Source organism: Triticum urartu, chromosome 7, assembly GCF_003073215.2.
Source record: "Triticum urartu cultivar G1812 chromosome 7, Tu2.1, whole genome shotgun sequence".
Lineage (NCBI taxonomy): Eukaryota > Viridiplantae > Streptophyta > Magnoliopsida > Poales > Poaceae > Triticum > Triticum urartu.
In genome coordinates this window covers 17,597,075-17,611,455 of record NC_053028.1, presented here as the reverse complement: position 1 = coordinate 17,611,455, position 14,381 = coordinate 17,597,075, and the positions used below count along the sequence as shown (strand labels likewise).

The 14,381-nt window shown below is 40.7% G+C and overlaps 1 protein-coding gene across 1 annotated transcript; it reads right to left on the bottom strand.

Annotated features, from left to right (window-relative positions):
• Positions 1-10,107: 10,107 nt before the first annotated feature.
• LOC125525702 lies at positions 10,108-10,889 on the bottom strand. The gene has a single exon (XM_048690705.1). The coding sequence runs from the start codon at positions 10,804-10,806 to the stop codon at positions 10,183-10,185; it is 624 nt and encodes a 207-aa protein (XP_048546662.1). The 5' UTR covers positions 10,807-10,889; the 3' UTR covers positions 10,108-10,182.
• Between the last annotated feature and the right edge of the window lie 3,492 nt (positions 10,890-14,381).

The following is a 14,381-nucleotide window of genomic DNA, read 5'->3' as shown; positions in this document are numbered from 1 at the left end:
CTAGGTGACATTAGGGTTGATTGATGTGTGTCGTATGGTGTTATTTTACTACGAACTCTACGGCTGTTTGTGACACTTATAGGAATAACACAATGGATTGATCGGAAAGAATAACTTTGAGGTGGTTTCGTACCATACAAGCAATTTAATCTTATGTTCTCCGCGATAGGAACTTTGGAGTGACTTTTGTCACACGTGGAGCGATTGCCATATGATTTAATTATGTTATCATTGTTGAGAGAACTTGCACTAGTGAAAGCGTGAACCCTAGGCCTTGTTTCCAAGCATTGCAATACTGTTTTCCCTCACTTTTACTACTAGTTACCTTGCTCTTTTTATATTTTCAGATTACCAAAACCTATATCTACCATCCATATTACACTTGTATCACCATCTCTTCACCGAACTAGTGCACCTATACAATTTACCATTGTATTGGGTGTGTTGGTGACACAAGAGACTCTTTGTTATTTGGTTGCAGATAGAGACCATCTTCATCCTACGCCTCCCACGGATGGATAAACCTTAGGTCATCCAGTTGAGGGTAATTTGCTACAGTCCTACAAAACTCTACGCTTGGAGGCCCAACATGATTCCACAAGAAGAAGGTTGCGTAGTAGACATCAAGCTCTTTTCTGGCGCCTGATACGTCTCCAACGTATCTATAATTTTTGATTATTCCATGCTATTATATTATATGTTTTGGATGTTTTATATGTATTAATATGCTATTTTATATGATTTTTGGGACTAACCTATTAACCTAGAGCCCAGTGCCAGTTTCTGTTTTTTCCTTGTTTTAGAGTTTTGTATAAAAGTAATACCAAACGGAGTCCAAACGGAATAAAATTTTCGCGATGATTTTTCTTGGACAAGAAGACATCCATAGGATTTGGAGTGCACGTCAAGGAAGCCACGAGGCAGCCACAAGGACGGAGGGCGTGCCCCCCACCCTTGTGGGCCCCTCGCGACTCCACGGACCTATTTCTTCCGCCTATATATTCTCATATATCCCAAAATGAACAGGGGGAGCCACGAAAACCCTTTTCCACCGCCTCAACCTTCTCTAACCGTGAGATCCCATCTAGGGGCCTTTTCCGGTGTCCTGACGGAGGGGAATTCGATCACGGAGGGCTTCTTCATCAACACCATTGCCCTTCTGATGAAGCATGAGTAGTTTACCTCAGACCTTCAGGTCCATAGCTAGTATCTAGATGTCTTCTTCTCTCTCTTTGATTCTCAATACCATGTTCTCCTCGATGTTATTGGAGATCTACTCGATGTAATACTTTTTTGTGGTGTGTTTGCCGAGATCCGATGAATTGTGGATGTATGATTAGCTTATCTATGAATATTATCTGAATCTCCTCTAAATTCTTATATGCATGATTTGATATCTTTGCAAGTCTCTTCGAACTATCTATTTGGTTTGGCCAACTAGATTGGTTTTTTTTGCAATGGGAGAAGTGCTTAGCTTTGGGTTCAATCTTGCGGTGTCCTTTCCCAGTGACAGTAGGGGCAGCAAGGAACGTATTTTATTGTTGCCATCGAGGATAAAAAGATGGGGTTTTCATCATATTTCTTGAGTTAATTCCTCTACATCATGTCATCTTGCTTAATGCGTAATTTCGTTATTTATGAACTTAATACTCTAGATGCATGCTGGATAGCGGTCGATGTGTGGAGTAATATTAGTAGCTGCAGAATCGTTTCGGTCTACTTGACACGGACGTGATGCCTATATTCATGATCATTGCCTTAGATATCGTCATAACTTTGCGCTTTTCTATCAATTGCTCGACAGTAATTTGTTCAGCCACCGTAATATTTTCTATCTTGAGAGAAGCCTCTGGTGAAACCTATGGCCCCCGGGTCTATTTTCCATCATATAATCTTCTATTTTCCATCATATAAGTTTCCGATTTACTTACTTTGCAATCTTCTACTTTCCGATCTATAAACCAAAAATACTAAAAATATTTACTTTACTGTTTATCTATCTCTATTAGATCTCACTTTTGCGAGTAACCGTGAAGGGATTGACAACCCCTTTATCGCGTTGGGTGCACGTTATTTGATTGTTCGTTCAAGTATTCGGTGACTTGTTCGTTTTCTCCTATTGGATTGATACCTTGGTTCTCAAACTGAGGAGAGTACTTACTCTACTCTGTTGCATCACCCTTTCCTCTTCAATGGAAAAAACAACGCAAGCTCAAGAAGTAGTAGGAAGAATTTCTGGGAGATCTACGCCAAGTCAAGACATACCAAGTACCCATCATAAACTGTCATCTCTTGCATTACATTATTCACCATTCTCCTCTCGTTTTCCTCTCCACCACTTCTAAAACAATTTTCAAAAATATTTGCCTTTTCTTCGCCCCTATTCTGTTCGTCTTCTTCGCTTGCTTTTTGTGTGCTCGTGTGTTGGATTGCTTTCTTTGTCACAATGGCTCAAGAGAATACCAAATTGTGTCACTTTTGCAACACCAATAATAATTATTTTTTTAGTACTCCGATTGCTCGTGCTACTAATGTGGAATCTTGTGAAATTAATGCTGCCTTGTTGAATCTGGTTATGAAAGATGAATTTTTCGGCCTTCCTAGTGAAGATGCCACATCCCATCTTAACAATTTCGTGGATTTGTGTGATATGCAAAAGAAAAAAGATGTGGATAATGATATTATTAAATTGAAGCTATTTCCGTTCTCACTCCGATATCGTGCTAAAACTTGGTTTTCATCTTTGCCTAAAAATAGTATTGATTCCTAGAATAAGTGTAATGATGCTTTTATTTCCAAGTATTTCCTCCTGCTAAGATCAACTCCCTTAGGAACGATATTATGAATTTTAAGCAACTTGATCATGAAGATGTTGCACAATCTTGGGAGAGGATGAAATTGATGATACGAAATTGCCCTACTCATGGTTTGAATTTATGGATGATTATACAAAAAATTATGCCGGATTGATCTTTGCTTCTAGAAATCTTTTACATTCGGTCGAGGGAGGTACTTTTATGGAAATTACTTTAGGATAAGCTACTAAACTCCTAGATAATATTATGGTTAATTATTCTCAATGGGATACCGAAAGATCTTCCACTAGTAAAAAGGTGCATGCGATTGAAGAGATTAATGTTTTGAGTGGAAAGATGGATGAGCTTAAGAAATTATTTGCTATAAAGAGTGATCCTAGGATCCCAATGATATGCCTTTGTCTACTTTGATTGAAAATAATAATGAATCTATGTATGTGAATTTTGTTGGTAGGAACAATTTTGGTAATAACGCGTATAGAGGTAATTTTAATCCTAGGTCGTTTCCTAGTAATTCCTCTAATAATTATGTTAATTCCTACAACAATTCTTGTGGAAATTATAATAAGATTCCCTCTTATTTTGAGAATAGTGTTAAAGAATTTATGAGTTCGCAAAAGAATTTCAATGCTTTGACTGAAGAAAAATTGCTTAAGATTGATGATTTGGCTAGGAACGTGGATAGAATTTCTCTTGATGTTGATTCTTTGAAACTTTATTCCACCCAAGCATGATATCAATGAGTCTCTCAAAGCTATGAGAATTTCCATTGATGAGTGCAAAGAAAGAACCGCTAAGATGTGTGCTAAAAAGATTGGGCTGTAAAAGCGTGTTCTTCAAGTTTCCATGAAAATAAAGGTGAAGATCTTAAAGTGATTGATGTGAATCCTATTGAATCTTTGTTTTCCAATATAAACCATGATAATGATGGAACTGGAGATGAGTCAACTTTAGTTAAAAGGCGTCCCCATGATTCAGAGTTTTAAGATCTTGATGCAAAAATTCATAAATGTGGGATTAGAGAGGTCAAAACTTTAAGTAGCAATGAACCCACTCTTTTGGATTTCAAGGAATTTAATTATGATAATTGTTCTTTAATAGATTGTATTTCCTTGTCCCAATCCATGTTGAATTCTCCTCATGCTTATAATCAAAACAAAGCTTTTACTAAACATATCGTTGATGCTATGATGCAATCTTTTGATGAAAAGCTTGAATTGGAAGTTTCTATCCCTAGAAAACTTTATGATGAGTGGGAACCTACTATTAAAATTAATATTAAAGATTATGAGTGCCATGCTTTGTGTGATTTGGGTGCTAGTGTTTCCATGATTCTAAAAGCTTTATTTGATGTGTTAGGTTTCCATGAATTTGATGATTGTTCTTTAAATTTGCATCTTGCGGATTCCACTATTAAAAAACATATGGGAAGGATTAAGGATGTTCTTAGTATTTCAAATAGGAATTATGTGCCCGTAGATTTCATTGTTCTTGATATAGATTGCAATCGTACACGTCCTATTATTCTTGGTAGACCATTCCTTAGAATGATTGGTGCAATTATTGACATGAAAGAAGAAAACATTAGATTTCAATTTCCGTTAAGGAAGGGCGTGAAACACTTTCCAAGAAAGAAAATTTATTATGTGCACCACTTATGGATTTCAAGCCAAAGATGACAATACCTAGATCTATTCGTGTTTTATGCCTAGCTAAGGGTGTCAAACAATAGCACTTGTTGGGAGGCAACCCAATTTTATTTTTGTTTTTGCTTTTTACGTCCTGTTTTGTAATAAATAATTTATCTAGCCTCTGGTTAGAGGTGGTTTTTATGTTTTAGTTAGTGTTTGTGCCAAGTAAGTCCTTTGGGATAGCTTACGGTGATAGTTGATTTGATCTTGCTGAAAAATAGAAACTTTTGCGCGCAGTGACAGAATTGATCTGAGCTGCTGGAACGCGATAAATGCTTGAATATTTTACAGAAGATTAATATACAAATTGCTTAGGTTTTCCTAATTTTTCATAATTTTTGGAGTCACAGAAGTATTCGAAATATCCAGATTGCTACAGACTGTTCTGTTTTTGACAGATCCTATTTTCTAAGTGTTGTTTGCTTATTTTGATGAATCTATGGCTAGTATCGGGGGGTATGAACCATGGAAAAATTGGAATACAGTATATATTACACAAATATAAATAAAGAATGAGTTCACAACAGTAACAAAAGTGGTGATTTATTTTCTTATACTAACGGAGCTTATAAGATTTTTTGTTGAGTTTTGTGTTGTGAAGTTTTCATGTTTTGGGTAAGGATTTGATGGACTATGGAATAAGGAGTGGCAAGAGCCTAAGCTTGGGGATTCCCAAGGCACCCCAAGGTAATATTTAAGGACAACCAAGAGCCTAAGCTTGGGGATGCCCCGGAAGGCATCCCCTCTTTCGTCTTCGTCTATCAGTAACTTTACTTGAGGCTATATTTTTATTCACCACATGATATGTGTTTTGCTTGTAGCGTCTTGTATGATTTGAGTCTTTGCTTTTTAGTTTGACACAATCATCCTTGCTGTACACACCTTTTGAGAGAGACACGCATGAATCGTGATTTATTAGAATACTTTATGTGCTTCAGTTATATCTTTTGAGCTAGGCAATATTGCTCTAGTGCTTCACTTATATCTTTTTAGACCACGGCGGTTGTATTATTTTATAGAAATTGATGAACTCTCATGCTTCACTTACATTATTTTGAGAGTCCTTAGACAACATGATAATTTTCTTTGGTTATAAATTTAGTCCTAATATTATAGGCATCCAAGAGGGATATAATAAAAACTTTCATATAAAGTGCATTGAATATTATGAGAAGTTTGATTCCTTATGATTATTTTGAGATATGAAGATGGTGATATTAGTCATACTAGTGAGTAATTGTGAATTTGAGAAATACTTCTGTTAAAGTTTGTGATTACCGTAGCATGCACGTATGGTGAACCGTTGTGTGAAGAAGTTGGAGCATGATTTATTTATTGATTGTATTCCTTATGAGTGGCGGTCGGGGATGAGCGATGGTCTTTTCCTACCAATCTATCCCTCTAAGAGCATGCACATAGTACTTCGTTTCAATAACTAATAGATTTTTGCAATAAGTATATGAGTTCTTTATGACTAATGTTGAGTCCATGGATTATATGCACTCTCACCCTTCCACCATTGCTAACCTCTCTAGTGCAATGCAACTTTCGCCGGTACCATAAACCCACCATATACCTTCCTCAAAACAGCCACCATACCTACCTATTATGGCATTTCCATAACCATTCTGAGATATATTGCCATGCAACTTTCCACCTTTCCGTTTATTATGACACGTTCCACCATTGCCATATTGCTTTGCATGATCATGTAGTTGACATCGTATTTGTGACAGAGCCACCGTTCATAATTCTTTCATACATGTCACTCTTGATTCATTGCACATCCCGGTACACCGCCGGAGGCATTCATAGAGTCATATTTTGTTCTAAGTATCGAGTTGTAATTCTTGAGTTGTAAGTAAATAAAAGTGTGATGATCTTCATTATTAGAGCATTGTCCCACGTGAGGAAAGGATGATGGAGACTATGATTCCCCCACAGGTCGGAATGAGACTCTGGACGATAAAAAGAGGCCAAAAAAAGAGAGAAGACCCAAATAAAAAAATGAGAAAAAAGAGATAAGGGAAAATGCTACTATCCTTTTACCACACTTGTGCTTTAGAGTAGCATCTTGATCTTCATGATAGAGAGTCTCCCATATTGTCACTTTCATATACTAGTGGGAATTTTCATTATAGAACTTGGCTTGTATATTTCAATGATGGGTTTCCTCAAATTTCCCTAAGTCTTCGTGAGCAAGCAAGTTGGATGCACACACACTTAGTTTCTTTTTGAGCTTTTATAAACTTATAGCTCTAGTGCATCCGTTGCATGGCAATCCCTACTCAATCACATTGATATCTATTGATGGGCATCTCCATAGCCCATTGATACGCCTAGTTGATGTGAGACTATCTCCTTCTTTTTGTCTTCTCCACAACTACCATCTATTCCACCTATAGTGCTATGTCCATGGCTCACACTTCTGTGTTGTCTCCTCCGGTTCTTCTTCTACCTCTGTCCGTGCGAGAGAGAGAGGGCTCGGCAACTACAATTGGTACCATGAGCTTAGTTGTCTTGGGCGTCGTTGCCCTTGCCGGGGCCATGCCGGCGGTGGCGGCATTCGCCGGTGGCTGCGCGGTGAAGCTCCGGGCCTTGTGTTGGCCTGTGGAGGTGCGTTGCACTGCGGCTGCCATGGCGGACGCGGAGGTGGCATGTGGCGAGCGCGGCGGCCGCGTAGGCGCTGCGTGGTGGTGCAGAGGCCGTGGACGTGCGGCACGGCATGGCAGCATGGAGGTGCTGCGCAGCTGCGGAGGCCGCAGCGGCGCAATGCGACATCGTGAAGCGGCGTCCGGGAGGGCTCATGTTTGAGCATGACAGCATCGATGCCGAGGGACGCCAGGTGTGTGTCATCGGCAGAGAAGGAGCTCGGCGTATGTTGCCGGAGACGATGAATCATGCACGGTGGTGACCGGCGTCAGTGCGCCAGGTCGAGCCCGCGGTGGTGGTCACGACATTGACAGGAGCTGTAACAACTCCGGTGACGGCGAGGTCGTGGCTTAGGAGGAGAATGTTAGAAATTATCCACGGCGTCGGTATCAACCAGCATGTAGGTGCATGTCTAGGTTTTTGTAGCCGTGGCGGGTGTGCCCTGTGTGTGTGCGTGTGTTGTGGTTCGGTCGGACGCCGGTATGTGGCCGCCTCCGAGTCGTCGAGAGTTACAAGTTAGCCGTTGTCGTTCTGTTGGAGCTGACCACGTCCTGCGCGTAGTGGCGCGCCGTGCGCTCGGCCAGGCGAGCTGATCGTGCAACGCGTCGTGGGCGTGTGGACAGGAGTGGAGCGCGGCGTTCGTGCGTGCATACTCCCTGTATAAATACCCTTTATGTACTGCTTGGTTTGAGCCAGCTGAAAAGAGAAAAGATTAAGGCGTTGGTGCGCCTGTAGCGGCGTTGGTCGCCGGCAAAATTCAGTGCTGTCTCCTCCGGTTCTTCTTCTACCTCCCTCCGTGCGAGAGAGAAGGGGCTCGGCAACTACAGGCATGGGAAGCGCGACCTATGAGGCCAGTGGCAGCCAGTGGCACGCGGTGACAGTGACCATTGGAGGCCTTCAACGGCCGTGGCCAGGGGAGTGGCGGATGGCTGTGGCTAGGGGAGGTGTTGGTGGATGGACATGGCAGGAGGCGCATGGACGGAGGTGGTTCCGTGGCGTGGGGAAGGAGGCGGTTCGTCAGCACGGAGGAGGCAGTGGTGTGGCGGCGCGTGGGAGGGCGGTGTTAGTGCGCCGCAGGGTGGGAGATGGTGCAGTGCCATGGGGATTGGGGAGGTGGCGGGCTGGGAGGGGGTGGTCATCGGGAGTAGATGGAAGTGGTGGGACAGAGAGGATAATGTGGGGTGGGTTTTCTTTTTTCCCCCGCTGTTTGGGACGGTTGTTTTTGTCGGGTTAGTATATAGCTACTGATCAACACGGTGTTGTTTTTGAACATCAGTATAGACGCAAGCGCTCATACATATGCGCATACACTTATCTCTATAAACGCACACACGCATATCCTATCCCTATGAGCACCTTCGAGAGACTGAACTGGCATGTCATCTTGAAATTTACGAAGTCACCGTAGACGCCTAGTCGTCAACGGGAACGTCTCCTCCCACTGAAAGCGCATCACTGGAAATCCTGATATAAATCCAGGAATAATGCGAGCACCAGGACTTGAACCCTGGTGGGCTGGGGATACCACTGTCCTTCTAACCATCCAACCACAGGTTGGTTCGCTCAACACGGTGTTGTTAGGAGAATAAGAAAGTGTTTTTAGGGTTAGAATAAAGAAGTGTTAGTAGAATAAGATCTTAAGAGTGTTAGTAAAATAGACCCACACAAAACTCGTATTGGGGTATCTTAGAATATGACTAATTTTATGTACTCTTGGAGTATGTACTCCCATCTTCAATACACCTAGTACAGGCATTGATTATACCTCTTTAACATTCTCAATATACTTCATTAAACGTATTAAAAAATGTTTTAAACCGCCACAAAAATGGGAAAAATACTCAGAAAAGTTGTGCCACTTCAATAGTTTCTGTCGGTGTATCATTTGCTCAATTCCTATGAGTGGTTTCAGAGTCATGGGCAAAACAATTACACAAGAAACAGAGTGAAGTTCAAACACACAAACCCCATAAGGACAACTTCTTCATGCACTACGTTTTCGAAGACTCTGTTTTCGTGATGAAAGCCACATGCATGATTTTGCTATTTTTAAAATTATTTTAAAATGGCTAGGAATTAGAGAAAACTCTCTCCATAAAAGTTTCCCATTAAGATAAAGTTCACGAGAATGGCTCCCAAAAATTGGTTTTGGCCATTTTCAAAACTGACTTAAAACCGTAAAGTGTTTGGAGAAATAATATATACAGGAATGTTTCGGATATATTCAAGCTTTCAAAGGCCAAATCATTGGTTGTGTTCCAGCAAACCATTGAGAAACAAACGGGAAAATGCATTCTCGGTGGAACTTCAACCTATTTCAAATTGCTTTTAATATGTTTAAAATTGGAACGTACTTTCTGCATGAAAAACAAGCGCATTTTCATAAGCTTTCCACTGCCATATCATTTGCGTCAATCAGATGGGCCGTTTGGTTTGAAGCCAAAAATATGAGTTCGAAAGTTTGGTTTGAGAAATTTTGTGTTTTTTCGAATCTCCCTTCAACCGTTGTGTAATTAGCAGCCTTGTAGCATCTTTGCAACGGCATATGAATTGCTTCATTCCGATAAACGTTTTAGAATCGAGCTCGAAAATACACTTCATGTTTTTTGTTTGAAGAAAAACGGTTTGAAAAAAATGCTTTTAAACTGTCTAGATTCTGCAAAAGCCTCAACATAGGTTGTGATCCTCGTGTCCATAGTTTTCGCACGGTATATCGCAAGCCCCGTTTGGACATTGTTTGCCGAAGTTCAATTTGTCCTTGGGTGCAGTTCAACTAGTGCTGCTACGACGAGTCGACTAGTTATCATAATATTATTCTGATCTCATGATCAGAAATAGTGTGTGTGTGTGTGTGTGTGTAGATACATGGAGAAAGAGAGAGTAGAACAACAAAAAAGAGAGTAAAACAAAATAAGTGTAAAAAAAGAAGAGTAGAACAAATGTGACACTTTAAACATTATTTTAAATGAAATAAAATTGATGTTGCTACAACATCATTTATCGCACACAAAACTAGCATTATATTAATCACTGACATCATATGGTGCTAGGAAGGCATAGTCGAGGTTGACCACCATGTCAATCTCACGATTTTCACTCATCAATGCATCCGCCCATGGCATATCGTATTGAAGACCGAACCAGCACTCGTCAACTGGGTAGCCCGCTCTGTCAACACAACGAGGAAGCTCAAAGGACTTTAGCCTGCCCTTATCTCCGCGGAAATCTTTGACCATGTCATCACATATATTGACGATTCTCATTGTTGTATCATAGTACACCTTGCAAGTACTAAGATCGCGCATTGGCACCGTGCCATTCTTTGCTTTTTCTAGCATTTTCTCAATGTTGTGATTGGCAGTGGTGAGGCGGCCTTTAAGGATGTCGATGGCAACTAGCACCAGTTCAAGGTGGTCCTTTGCCTCCACACTCCTATTGTCTGACCGGAGGGTCGACAAGCAAAATTCATGTGTGATAGTTTTAAGCTCACGATGATAGCTTGAGGCATTCTTGCATGCTTCCACCATGAGGTTGGTCACCCTCGCCATGCCACTACCAGAGTCATTGGTTTGAGCAGTGATTGCCACAGAAAGCAAGATGAATAGAATGGTAGAGAAGCTGATGGTGGTCGTCATTGTTGTTGTCATTGGTGCAACGCTACCTAGAAACCTCGAACTGTCTTGAAGACAAGATAGGTGGAACTGAATGTATATAGAAGGATGTGTAGGGAAGAGATAGATGGATGTAGGTGATGTACATTATGTTGGCAATTATTTATAGTGCATGTATTGGGGGGTTTCATAAATGTAGTATGGTCATTTTGGATCTCGTGCTACTAATGCTTCTGCATTTGAGTATTTGTGCCTAATCTATGAATATCAACGCTCATTTAGGATCTCGTAGTAGTAATGCTCTCTTTGGAGCTCGTGGTATTAATTTTTATTTATGATCCCGTGGTATTATTGCCCTATGTATTTATAGATAAGTCTCATTTGGTATTTTCTCTTACATATATACATATAATTTACGTAGATGGATTGAACTCAAAACGATGTTGGCATAGATGGATTCATGCAATACAGCCTGGCCGTGGATATCCAATTGCTATTGTGAAATAAATTAACATAGAGGGCATCTCCTCTTATGAACGTATGTAATTTCCGTAAATGTAGTGTGGTTGTTTCGTATCTCTTGTAACCAATGACATGCACTTGTGCAGTTGTGTCAAGTCTATTAATAATAATGCTCAATTTGAATCTCGTGGTATTAATGCAAACATTGGATCTCCTGGTATTCATGCCCTCTATAAATAACTATATTTTCATTGTATGCATAATCATATTTCTGTATCTATAGATTCATGAATGCAATATATCTTGATCACCCGTATTCAAATTATTATTATCAAACAAATTCGCAGAGATACACTAGTGATCATTTTGGATCTGCTTATATTAGTATGTGTAACGTGCATAAATGTGATATGCGCTCTTGTTTTAGATATCGTGTTAATAATGCTCATGCAATTGTTTATTTGTGTCCAATATATGAATATTAATGCTCTACTTTAATCAAATGGTATTAATGCCCACTTTGGATCTCGTGGCAGTAATGCTCATTTAGGATCTCATGATATTACTATCACTACTAGGTAAAACCCTAGCAGTAGCGTGGTTTTTTTGCCTAGTAGTAGCACAGGGACCAGCGCTACTACTAGGGCGCTGTATATTATTTAGCAGTCGTGTGGATTGGGCCCCCGCTATTCCTAATATTTAGCGGTAGCGTTGGTGGAACCAGCGCTACTGCTACCACTATATAGCAGTAGCTTGTGTCCAACCAGCCCTGCTGCTAAATTTTCCTTTTTTATTTTCTTCTGCGTATTTGCACTGTGTTTGTACAAGTTTTATACAGTAGTCTCCTCACATGATTTGATGATCATGATTAGTTATTATATTAGTGGGCGATAGAAACGTGGATTAGATTCAAGTGGAGGCAACATGGCGCAGATGGAAAGTACTACTAATCAGTGGGTGAAAGAGACAGGATTAGTACTACTAATCAAAGTGCTTTGATTAGTAGTACATTGGATCTGTGCCATGTTGCCCCCACTTGAATCTAATCCACGTTTCTTTCACCCACTGATATAATAGCTCATCATGCTCATAATGATATAACAACTCAGCATCATAATAATAATAATAATAACTCATCATCATTATCATAATAACACAAGTCATGCCCGTCATCATCATAGTCATCTAACAACTTCTACTCGTTATCATAGTCATAACCAACCCTGGTTAATTGTTCTTAGCACACAATCATGAGTATTAGCTAGGACCTGCTACCCTCTCTAAGGTAAAATAACATAAAACAACATAGCCCCACTCTAAGAGTATCATGTCTCCAATTCGAGCGCTTTGCACAATTTTTCTTTCAAGTAGCTCCCTACGATTATTCATAACTTTTTTCCATTCTTTGGTTGTGAGGCCTTCATCGGTTCGAGAAATCTTGTGTGAACAGCGGTGAACCCTAGGCAGACTTGCCGTAAGCTAGTAACATCAATGCGACCTTTCATAAACATCAGATGAGGCACACAATCCTTCGGGATTTTTTGTTGAAGAACAAAATCTAGACTTATACTAATTATTAGGGACTCCCAAGATATTACCATGTTAATCAGTAATAAGGAGCCGTTAATTTGATGGGCCGAGTTGTTACGGTGTAGATCAATCCTAGAAATTTCATTAAACTGGTGTGGCCGAGTCAATCCTAGAAATTCCAGTGTATAGGGAAACACATTATACACGTAACACCCCCCTCACGTACCCTCCTTGAAAAGATGATCGTACCTTTCCATAGAAAAACCAATCTGGCATACGCTTAGAGAACCTCAAGATCGCTCTATCCTCAAGGATTCACGATGTACGTATCGCCCAATGCCTTCTCCTCCCGACACCCTTCGATCTAACGGTGACTTCTCAACGACGTCCACCTCTGCTCGATCAAAGAATCCTCACGATGTATGTATTTCCCATTGCTTTCTCTTCCCGAGCCCCTTCGATCTCACGGTGTCTTCTCAACGACGTCCACCTCCGCTCGAACCGGTGAGTCACTCTAAGTACAAGCTAGCATCAACCCTTCTCGATGGCTAAATTCAATCAATGGTTGTTGCACCATCCTTCGTGTGTCCTTTCCATATTGAAGGGGGAAGGGAAACTACTGGCTGTTGGTGCAGGTTGTCAAGGATGTGGTCTGCCATACCACCGCTGCCTGGGTGCATGTTGTCAAGGTGGATTAATTGTACTGTAATAGATACGTCGAGGTGTTGGATACGTTATGTAGGAGCATGCAACAGGGTCTTCAAATTGATATCACACATCTGGTGAACAGGAATAGATGTTGATGTTGTTGATCATATGACCAAGGTCATTTTCATGAGTAATATAGTAGTTAGTCGCACTGGAGGAAGAGGAACACGCGCGGCCATCAAATCGGACATCTTGCACCATACATCCAGGTATGATTTCACCAGCATGATGAATTAGTTCACTGATAATCAGATCGCCCATTTGAAATGGCGCATTTGCACTTCGATATATATGAAACCCAAAAAATATATTATTGTATCACTGTTTCTAGCTTTCAATATCGCAGGTGCAACATCGGTGCACTCAAGATTCCCTGATTTGTATGTTAAATAAATACCAGTACTTAAACTGATGATGGATGAACAAATGGATGTAGGCGGACCTGATCCTGATACGAATCTTATTTCAGTTTATAAATAGGTAATGTTTGGATATTATATACTCACAATTCTTTTATTTTTTTGATTTTATCAACACCTGTACTTAAACTGGTGATGGATGAACAAATGGGGGAACATAATCATAGGTTTCCTCGAGTTACTATTAGAGGGCCTATACGTGCTATTGGCGCAGGGTTTGGTGCACTGGTATACTCCTTGTCCTGTGGTGCCTAGCAGGGACACCAAGCCTGCGTTGTCTAAGGTACTCGCCGTCGCGTGGATTATCAAAGCTACAAACCCTACCCACAATAGCATCGGATTAATGGCTAGAGTGGACCAACCATGACTAGCACATCGCGGTTGTATCAACATCTCAGATGTCATCTTGCACAGCCGCGAGGTGATGATTACCCCATGGTCGAGGCCATTGTCTGGAACATTTCCAATGCCTAACCGGGAGTTGAATATCAA

Bases quoted from the DNA above. Each gene is read 5' to 3' on its own strand.
- LOC125525702 (XM_048690705.1), bottom strand. From the start codon at position 10,806: ATGACAACAACAATGACGACCACCATCAGCTTCTCTACCATTCTATTC.